The sequence below is a fragment of the Carassius gibelio genome, chromosome B1, assembly GCF_023724105.1.
Source record: "Carassius gibelio isolate Cgi1373 ecotype wild population from Czech Republic chromosome B1, carGib1.2-hapl.c, whole genome shotgun sequence".
NCBI classification, from domain to species: Eukaryota; Metazoa; Chordata; class Actinopteri; order Cypriniformes; family Cyprinidae; genus Carassius; species Carassius gibelio.
The window spans coordinates 11,735,144-11,746,345 of record NC_068396.1 but is presented as its reverse complement, the minus strand read 5'-3'; the positions used below and the strand labels follow the sequence as shown (position 1 = coordinate 11,746,345).

Sequence of the window (11,202 nt, the reverse complement as noted above, 5' to 3'; positions counted from 1 at the left end):
TATATATTAGTGGTGGGCCATTATTGCCGTTAACGTGCTGCGTTAAAGCGAGACTCTTATGGGGCGATAAAAAAAAAATATATCGCCGTTAATCTATTCTCAAAGTTGGGTTGGGAGCTGGGTCTATACTAAGCGAGCTATGATGACTTTCACCTTGATATTTTATATAACCGACTGGCTGAGGCCAGCCTAAAAAGATGCTCAGGACAGTTGATGGGCCAAAAAGCTTATCTTCTCACGTGTTGTTAAGCCGTACCGCTTGTCGATTTAAACATTAAAGCATCCAAACACAAGACGCGGAAAAGCTGAACAGAGTAGCGCGTGCCGTACGCACGAGAGAGAGAGAGAGAGAGAGCCGCGTATCACGGACAGCGACACTGAACCGAGCTCTCTTCTGCGAAGTTCACCTCGAAGTCCCTCCTGCACCCGAACGAACAAATGCAAATCGCAGTTTGAACAAACAAAAAGATGTGAAAGAGCCCAATTCAACACCACGGTGTTCTGGTGTTCAGGGCTCACGCAGAGAAAGGCGTCTCAAAACACTAGAACATCGAATTTGCTTATTTTTGCTCTTGTGCCGACAAATACATACAAAATATGTCAAAATATCCACCTTGGAAATTATGCTCGAAAAAAATGTCAGTTATTTCTTAAGTGAAAGTAAACAGTTGAGGAAAAAAATGGGATGTGTATTATATTGGATGCGTTCATGGTCTCTTAAAGTGACCGTGCCTAATTTAGCTACTGGCTGCTAATTGTGGCGGAGGGGAATATGCCACCGCCTTGTGGGGGGAAATATTCAGCACTATACTAAGGATGACTGAGTGAGCAACAGGATCCTAGTCCCCCCACCCAATGCTTTTAGTCTTTGTACAACTGTTAGACTAGTTGTATGTTGTGTCTATCGTGTTGCAATGTGTAATGCTCAAGAATCAGCGAGGTGGGCTTCAGGATTTACTCAATACACGGCAGCCACCTGAAGTGTGTGTATGTAGAAAACTCAGGAGGTAAACCAAGTTAACTGCAAAACCCGCCCTCCCCTGAATCTAACAGGATAGGTAAGACGCCCCCACTCCTTAGTATAAGTGACTCAAAATTAGCATAAACAGTTTTCAGTTAACAAACAAATTTTACATTTATTTGTACTGCAAGATTTTAAATGATTACGTTTTCCTTGTTTTCACAAAGTTTACAAAACAATTTCAAGTGTAGACAAATCAAAGTGAAATAAATGTTGAAAATAATAGAGATGAAAAATCAACAGATTTGTGTCAGTTACAGTTCAATCTGAGGAAAGTAAGAATCAGTGTCACTTATTGTAAGTAACCTTAAACAAAACGTTTCACAGTTAACTCAACCTTTCAAACAAAGTACACTTTGAAGTTCACTTCAATCCGGCTCAAAAATCCAAGATCCAATTCAAAAATCCAGGAAATGAAAGGTGAAAAGTTATACTCTATCCATATATGGAGTTCACAGTCCCAAAAAGTTCAGTTATGTACACAAAAGAAAGACTATGAATCCCTTCGCAGGAAAATTCACTGATCACAGTTCCATCAAAATATCTGTATGATTTCACAGTTCAGATGACTCACTTACAGAAAATGGCAGTTTGCTTACCAGTTTTCAGAAGGAAAAGAGGAAAATATTTTTAATCACCACTCTTGGTTCATGAATGAGGTGCTGAAAGATGTCCAATGGATGGCAGGGTACTGTTTCTTCACTCACTAACCCTCAGCGATTGTCCTCGCGATCCTGACGACGGCAGCTTGATTCAACGAGGCCGCAATCCCAGCTGATGGAGGCACAATGAGAAGACAAACAACGCACGACCCTATCCGATGACTCAGCGAACCTTTTAATTCACACGATCAGTAACAGCACTCAATGTTTCAAGTTCGTTTGAACAAATGAAACAAAAACTGTTTGAAGCAAAGAAAACACAAGACTGTTTAACTCCTACGTGACTGAGACTTAATGAAACTAACAGGCCTTTTGTCCAGCTTCATGCATGAACACGGCAGAAAACTCATTTTAACGCTTACTTCGTTAAACTTGTTCATATACACGAAGACTCAGAAGCAACGTCATGCAGCTCTTATATATGTCGCGAGTCTAAACGGGACTTTTTCCCGCGATTGACTACCCGAGATCAACATTCAATTTCAGCTCACCGCTGCTCTTCTCCGCTCTCTCGCTCTCTCCGTGCAACTCGTCAAAACCTACAAAATGGCGGCGCCCACGACAAACATCAAAATAAAAGTCTCCACATATTAGAAAAATGTAAATCCCCTACATTCCCCCCTGCTAAACCCTGCCATGCCACCGGACTTCCATTCAGCAACTCAGTCCTGAAAAATAAATGACAGAGAATAGCAGGTAAATATTCTTTCCACACAAGAAAACATCAAGTACAGCAATTAAACACTTTCAATTAGCAAGATTGAAAAACCTTCATATTAAAAGAAACATACAAACCTTCAGGTTGACATAAGCTTATTTCAAGACATAGTCAGTCCTATACCTAACGGGTAAAGTACCTCTGTTCAAACGCTGTGAACGTCTAGGTTCAGTAATACTTTCATTTTCACTTTCAGCTTCGGAGCCACCTGAACTCATAGACTCAAGTACAGACTGTTCTACTGAATCATCAGCTGACATTTCATCGACATGGTCCCTGATACCTATCTCTGATTCATCCCCACCTGCCCTTCTACCTTGTGTGTCTGTGAGTGTAGCGGGTGCAAATGTAACAACAGGGACTGGAAGAACATCAGAATCTTCTGAATCAGTGTGTGCCTGACCTATGTGTGCTCTAGATTCACGTCTAGATGTGCAAGGTGGTAGTGATGACTGAAAAGTGCAAGGCTTGAGTTGATCCCTATGTACAACTTTACATGGGCCCCCTTTCTCTGGGCGAATGGTGTAAACTGGAGTGTCTGCGTGATTCTGTTTCACTACAGTGTAAGGCAAGGGTTCCCAATGGTCTTGTATCTTATTCCTTCCCCTATGTGAATGATTCCGTAACAGAACACGGTCACCAGGTCTCATAAGTGCGGCATGCGATTTCCGATCATAAGCTCTTTTTCTTCGCCTTGAAGCTTCCTGTGCTGCTGAGTTGGCTACTTCAACAGCGGTCTTTAATCTATCATGATGGTTTTTCACCCAATCATCAAGATTGTCAGCTCTACTGTCCTCCAAGTCTCTCCCATTCAGGATATCCATCGGCATTCTGGCATCCCTCCCAAACATTAAATAGAATGGCGAATAGCCAGTTGAAGTGTGGATTCGGCTATTGTATGCCATCGCCAACTCGGGCAGATACTGTTTCCAATTCCTTTTCTTTTCCGGGGGTAACATCCTTAGCATATCATGCATGGTTCTATTAAATCTTTCGCACTGGGAGTTACCCTGTGGATGATACGGAGTGGTGCGACTCTTTCCGATTCCATAGACTTTACACAGTTCTTTGATGACATTCGCTTCAAAACATCGACCTTGGTCGGAATGTAGTCGTGCAGGACAGCCGTAGTGGACAAACCAATGCTGCACAAGGGCTTTTGCAGTGGTATGAGCGGTCTGATTTCTGGTTGGCTACCGTGAAACGAGTAAACATGTCAGTTAGGACGAGGACATTTTCATATCCTCCCAAAGATTCCTCCAAGACTGTATAATCCATAGCAAGGACTTCCAGCGGGGCAGATACATTAGTACATGTCATTGGGGCTCGTATTTTAGGAAAAACGTCTTTAGCAAGGGCACATCTCTTGCATTCCTGAATCCAGTTTTGAATATCCTTACTCATTGTCGGCCAGTAATAGCTCCGCCTCATGCGCTCCAGCGTGCTTCTTTCTCCAAAATGGCCACAATGATCATGCTGACTCTCGTACACTTTGTAACGCAAGGGTTCTGGAACCACTAATTGACAAATTTCTTCTCCGTCCCGGGGATCAAAGATGGAACGGAACATCACTCCTTTTTTAAGCTTGAGTCGTGTGAATTGTCTAGAAAGCTTTTTTAACTCAACATCCATATTGCGTTGCTCAACTGGACTCAAGTTCTTGTTGGTTAGTACAGCACGGTATATAGGAGCTATATGAGGGTCGATCTTTTGTTGCTCTTCTATATCACTCCAGCTATATCCGGGGACTTTCCTTGTCACTGATACCTGAACCGATGCTTGTACTATCTGATGCTTGTTGGCAACTGGCCATAAACATGCACGCACTTCATCTGAATTCATCCTAATGAAGTCTTTAGCAGAGTCCTCTTGCTCAGGCTCCTCACTGGATGGAATCCGTGATAACACATCGGCATTTGTGTTTTGCCGTCCTGGTTTGTAGTAGACTTCAAAATCAAATTCTGACAACTGAGCTATCCACCGTTGTTCAACAGCTCCTAAATTAGCGGTCGCCAAGTAGCGCAAAGGGTTGTGATCAGTTATCACAGAGAACTTGGAGTAGATCAGGTATTCTTTGAACTTTTCAGTTACAGCCCATTTCAAGGCAAGTAGCTCTAGCTTGAAAGCACTGTAATTTCTATCATTCTTTTCTGATCCACGAAGACCCCGACTTGCATACGCAATCACACGCTCAACCCCTCCTTGTCGTTGACTTAACACAGCTCCAAGACCATGCAGGCTTCCATCAGTTGTGAGTACAAAAGACTGACTGAAATCTGGGTACGCGAGAACTGGCGGAGACATTAAACACTGCTTGAGTTTGTCAAATGCAGTTTGACATTCTGTTGTCCAGTTAAGGGGTTCAATGATTTTCTCTTTCCCTCCTTTACCAACCAGGGCATGAAGGGGCCGGGCTAACTGAGCAAAACCAGGAACAAACCTCCTGTAGTAACTCATGAATCCAAGGATCTGTCTTAACTCTCTGACATTCGTGGGTGCAGGCCAGGATTCCAAAACCTGAGTTTTCTCTCCATCCACCTTTATTCCCTGGGAAGAAATAAGGTGACCCAAGAATTTCACTTCGGGTTTCAAAAGGAAACACTTGCTGGGTTTCAGTTTCAAACCATGCTGTCTCAATCGATTGAATACTATTTCCAGTCTTTGACAATGGGTTTCGAAGTCTTTCGAAAAAACAATGATGTCATCAAGGTAGATGAGCAGTATGTCAAACGTTAGATCACCGAGCACCACCCCCATCAGACGCTGGAATGTTGCAGGTGCATTGCAAAGTCCAAATGGCATCCTGGTCCATTCAAACAGTCCAAAGGGAGTGGTGACCGCCGTCTTTGTTCTATCCTCCTCACTCATCGCTACTTGGAAATACCCGGAGGTAAGATCAAGTGTGGAGAACAGCTGTGCATTTCCCAAGGCATCCAACGATTCCTCCACACGAGGGAGAGGATAAGCATCTTTGCAGGTCACTTTATTCAACCTTCTGTAATCACAGCAAAAGCGTACGCTGCCATCCTTCTTGATCACAATCACAGCTGGAGATGCCCATGGGCTACAGCTTTCTCTGAGAATACCTTGAGATACTAAATCTTGAACATGTTTTTTCACTTCCTGAAAAACCTGAGGTGGGATTCTGCGATGTCTTTGCTTAATGGGAGGAGCATCTCCTGTTGGGACACTATGTGTGACAGCAGTTGTATAACCGAAGTCACAATCGTTCTTTGAAAACACATCACTGTGCTTAGCCAGTAAGTTTTGGAGTTTGCAACGTTGTGTTTCTGTGAGGTTCTCTAGATTAATTTGCACTGGAACTGGCAGCTGTTCTGAAGTGCTTATCTCTGCCTTCACCTTATGTTGCTGCACAGCTTTAACATGCAAAGCATTCTCTTTTTCCTCAAACTCGACGAGCACCCTTGGCAGAACTTCCTGGGGCTTGGACAGTGCTGCGATCCTACATCGTGGTGGGAGCTTTACAGGCTTTTCACTAGAATTTAACACTCTGACTGGAACTTTACCATCGGCAGTCTTAGCAAGCACATTAGCAATCAGAACACTCTTAGGCAAACTGACATTTGACGAGGCCTCAACCAACACTTGACAGCTCACTTTTGGTGGTATCCTGCAGCGGCCTTCTAAAACACGTTCACTGAATGGTGGAATAGTTACTGATTGCTTCCCAGCAACCTTCACAAAGCCAATCTTGTCACCACAACTCAGTGCCTCAGTCTGCATCTTTATGTTAGCTAAAACTCGCTGGACTTTTGCCTCCCTAAAACCATGGCTATACCTGTCCATCTTCTTCATGTCTTTAGTAGTCATGAATAGATCATTAACTTCACTCAACACATTCATCCCAATAATGCCAGGCAATCCTTTCAATTCTGTCCCATTAGAATCGCTCTCTTTGATCACAAACACGCACTTTTCATGCAACGTCTTCCCAAAACACTCTATGTCTGCTTCCAGACATCCAATGATGGGAATGTCTAGGCCATTTGCTGCTGTAAGTCGGACCCAGTTGGCAGACGACAGAACAACTTCTCCAAAGTGATTCTTAAAATGTGACTCGGTGATAGTAGTCACTTCTGACCCTGTGTCCAAGAGACAGATTGTTCTGATTCCCGCAATTTTCACCTCAATGGTTATACAATCACCAAAAGCACTTTCACAAAGTGACTTGGAAACGTTCTCTGTATCACAGTCTGCAGTATGACTTCTTATAACAGATGGACCTGGACTCTCTAGCACTGAAGTGTCTCTGTCAGCTGTCTTTTCTATCTCTGCTGTGTTAGGTTGCACTCTACTAGAGTTTTCTCTGCTCTGAAGACAACGTCGGCTTGTGTGTCCTGGCTTACCACACGTATAACAGATGTACCTTCCTTCACTATCTTTCAAAGGTGCACTTTTTGCCTTGTTTTCCTTCACTGCAGGTTTCAATTTTTCTTTGCTGTTTACCATCTGAAACAGTTCTTCTTGTCGGGCAGCTATCTGTTGAATGGCTTCATGGAGTGACTCCAGGGTGAGAGGGGCTGAAGAGCTCTCTGTTGCAGTGGTAGCATGAACGACACCACGTGGACGAGTACTCGTTCTCGGATTGCTTGGAACCTGCACCTCCTCTTCTTCAGACCAAGTAATAGCTTCCTGCATAAGCTGGATGAATGTCAGGTCCTTCTCAGTTTTAACTCTCCTCTTCATTTCACGCCGTAGCGAATCGTCTTTCAGGCCCAACACAAGCTGTTCCTTCAAAACTCCATCAGCATCAGGAACTCTAGACGGCTCTCGACTCTGGATGATACTTAGCTTCTCCTGCAAGTCATAAGCATAAGAACGGATTGTTTCTCCAGGCATTTGTTTGCGGTCATAAAACTCTTTCAGTCTGCTGCCAATGGGAAGTTTGTCCCCATAAGTCTGATCCAAAGCATCGAAAATCTCATCCACTGACTTCTCCTTTCCGTTGAGTGTGATCTTGACTGTCATCTTAGCCTCATCTTTTAAATACTGCTTAACAAACTCAATTCTGTCTTCTTCAGGAATTTTCATCACCTTGAAGGCGGACTTCATTGAACTTATCCATTCTTCTATACTCAACTCACCAGGCTTGGAACGACATCCGGTGAACTCTGGAAGCTTACGATCCCTAGGGATGTAAACAGTAGATGGTGCTCTCTGAGCGGCAGCCTGTTGTTCAATAACAGTTTTAGCGAGGGAAAGCGCCTCTCTCTGTTCGGCTCTGGCTTGCTCTAACATGCATGTCTGCTCACCGAAACGCCTTTGCATCTCTTCAAACTGTTTCTTTAACTCGTCCAGTTCAGCCATAGTGTCGGCTCTAGGACCATGAACTTACACTGAATCAGGAACCAGGAATTGATCCTGTTCGTGACGCCAATATGTGGCGGAGGGGAATATGCCACCGCCTTGTGGGGGGAAATATTCAGCACTATACTAAGGATGACTGAGTGAGCAACAGGATCCTAGTCCCCCCACCCAATGCTTTTAGTCTTTGTACAACTGTTAGACTAGTTGTATGTTGTGTCTATCGTGTTGCAATGTGTAATGCTCAAGAATCAGCGAGGTGGGCTTCAGGATTTACTCAATACACGGCAGCCACCTGAAGTGTGTGTATGTAGAAAACTCAGGAGGTAAACCAAGTTAACTGCAAAACCCGCCCTCCCCTGAATCTAACAGGATAGGTAAGACGCCCCCACTCCTTAGTATAAGTGACTCAAAATTAGCATAAACAGTTTTCAGTTAACAAACAAATTTTACATTTATTTGTACTGCAAGATTTTAAATGATTACGTTTTCCTTGTTTTCACAAAGTTTACAAAACAATTTCAAGTGTAGACAAATCAAAGTGAAATAAATGTTGAAAATAATAGAGATGAAAAATCAACAGATTTGTGTCAGTTACAGTTCAATCTGAGGAAAGTAAGAATCAGTGTCACTTATTGTAAGTAACCTTAAACAAAACGTTTCACAGTTAACTCAACCTTTCAAACAAAGTACACTTTGAAGTTCACTTCAATCCGGCTCAAAAATCCAAGATCCAATTCAAAAATCCAGGAAATGAAAGGTGAAAAGTTATAATCTATCCATATATGGAGTTCACAGTCCCAAAAAGTTCAGTTATGTACACAAAAGAAAGACTATGAATCCCTTCGCAGGAAAATTCACTGATCACAGTTCCATCAAAATATCTGTATGATTTCACAGTTCAGATGACTCACTTACAGAAAATGGCAGTTTGCTTACCAGTTTTCAGAAGGAAAAGAGGAAAATATTTTTAATCACCACTCTTGGTTCATGAATGAGGTGCTGAAAGATGTCCAATGGATGGCAGGGTACTGTTTCTTCACTCACTAACCCTCAGCGATTGTCCTCGCGATCCTGACGACGGCAGCTTGATTCAACGAGGCCGCAATCCCAGCTGATGGAGGCACAATGAGAAGACAAACAACGCACGACCCTATCCGATGACTCAGCGAACCTTTTAATTCACACGATCAGTAACAGCACTCAATGTTTCAAGTTCGTTTGAACAAATGAAACAAAAACTGTTTGAAGCAAAGAAAACACAAGACTGTTTAACTCCTACGTGACTGAGACTTAATGAAACTAACAGGCCTTTTGTCCAGCTTCATGCATGAACACGGCAGAAAACTCATTTTAACGCTTACTTCGTTAAACTTGTTCATATACACGAAGACTCAGAAGCAACGTCATGCAGCTCTTATATATGTCGCGAGTCTAAACGGGACTTTTTCCCGCGATTGACTACCCGAGATCAACATTCAATTTCAGCTCACCGCTGCTCTTCTCCGCTCTCTCGCTCTCTCCGTGCAACTCGTCAAAACCTACAAAATGGCGGCGCCCACGACAAACATCAAAATAAAAGTCTCCACATATTAGAAAAATGTAAATCCCCTACATTGTTAATCCAAGAAAATGAAAATGAAAATCACTCACTGCTCTTGACTGAATTAAATTGTAGTTTTAACAGTCAAACCAAAAATTATTCAGAAACCAGATATATTTTTTTATATATATATCAAAACTGTAATAATGTGAGAAATGTTGAAGGTGTCTGAATAAATGTAGGATTGTATATTTCATTTTTACATTGAAGACTATCCAGTGCAATTATTTGGTTTCTGTACCTTGACACCTACAAACTTGAAAAAAAAAAAAAAAAAACTTAAACATTGGTGTGAAACAGGAGTAATGTTGTTTGCACCTTGTGCAATGTGGAATTAGTTTAAAGCTTTTTCAAGCACTTTGTGATACATTTTGGAAACAGGAGATGAGCCCCTTTTCTAATGCACCACCTAGCTTGATAAACCCCTTCTCGAAGACGTACTGTTTGTCAATTTTATTTGGGTAACACACATATTCTGAATGCCTTCTGCAGAATTCGAATGAGCCATTTTAATCTAGATTAATCTAATTTCAAGATCACAGTGAGATTAATCTAGATTTAAAAAATTAATCTATGCCCACCTCTAATATATATATATATATATATATATATATGTGTGTGTGTGTGTGTGTGTGTGTGTGTGTGTGTGTGTGTGTGTGTGTGAGTGGTATATATATATAGCTTTATTGCCAGGTATGTTAACTCATGCATCTAGGCAAATATTATGATATGCTATAGTTGGCAGTACTATTAACACAGGTGAAGAAAAAGCTTTGTTGCCAGGTATGTTTGCTCATACAACGAATATGTTATAGTGACAAAGGCTTCAACAGCAGACGAGACAAGACAGAGATAATAAAATATAATAAGTAAATGTGGAAGCCTTTGTCACTATAACATATTTGTTGTATGAGCAAACATACCTGGCAATAAAGCTTTTTCTTCACCTGTGTTAATAGTACTGCCAACTATAGATGCAAGTGAATCATATGACATCCTGTTGGATCTGGATTAGTTATTACAGAACAGTAGAAAAAGCTGTTCTAGAACTTTATTTGCTACTAGTTTCTATAGACAAGCTGAAAATGTTCAAGTATTAAATTAAATTAAATATTATTGCCGATGTCTGAACAGCATGTAACAAAACTTGTTATATGAAAAAAAGGCCTGTAGAATAATTATTATGTGAATGATTCAGGTTGGTTTTACATTAGCAGTAAGTTACTAACCACAGCTCAATTAATGGCCACCGGTGTCACTAATAACAATAACTCACTTGTTTGACAGTATATTACACAATACGAGTGGATGTTTGAAGATCAAGATAACCTAGTGAGTGAACTCTTTTTAGTGGCACCACAAAAGTTGATGACTGTGCATTAGACAAAAGAAAAAGATATTATATGTATGCTATGTACAAAGATTAGAAGAATATTCCAAGATACCATTCAGACTGTTAAAGTTCAATGATGCAAAGTGTAAATTAAGCTAAAAAAACAGGATAAAGAAAATATTTAAGCTTATTAAAGACTAGTTTTGGTGGTGATAGTAAAGTTTTGGATCAGAGCAACCATTATTTCAGTTTATTTCAGTTAAGCAGCCATTGTTGCCAAGTTCATTCAAAATATTTAATATAAGTAATAAAATACAATAAAAAATGTTGTTAAACAAATCTGTTTTAACAGTCTCACACCTGCAAGAAAACAAAGGATTGTGAAAGTAGCAAACCGACGAATTGGGATCTTTTCTAGCAAACACCACTTACTAGACATGCCATTTAATGGCGTTTTAAGAAAAAAGCTAAATGTGACCTGGCAAATTAATTTAATCAAACTCACTTGAAAGGTTTCACTATAACTTTTTATCCTCTTCA

The 11,202-nt window shown here is 41.2% G+C and overlaps 1 protein-coding gene across 1 annotated transcript; it reads right to left on the bottom strand.

Annotated features, from left to right (window-relative positions):
* Window positions 1-794: 794 nt before the first annotated feature.
* LOC127949686 (uncharacterized) lies at window positions 795-9,326 on the bottom strand. The gene has a single exon (XM_052547146.1). It carries the CDS (start codon window positions 7,727-7,729, stop codon window positions 3,485-3,487), a length of 4,245 nt encoding a protein of 1,414 aa, XP_052403106.1. The 5' UTR covers window positions 7,730-9,326; the 3' UTR covers window positions 795-3,484.
* Between the last annotated feature and the right edge of the window lie 1,876 nt (window positions 9,327-11,202).

Bases quoted from the DNA above. Each gene is read 5' to 3' on its own strand.
- LOC127949686 (XM_052547146.1), bottom strand. From the start codon at position 7,729: ATGGCTGAACTGGACGAGTTAAAGAAACAGTTTGAAGAGATGCAAAGG.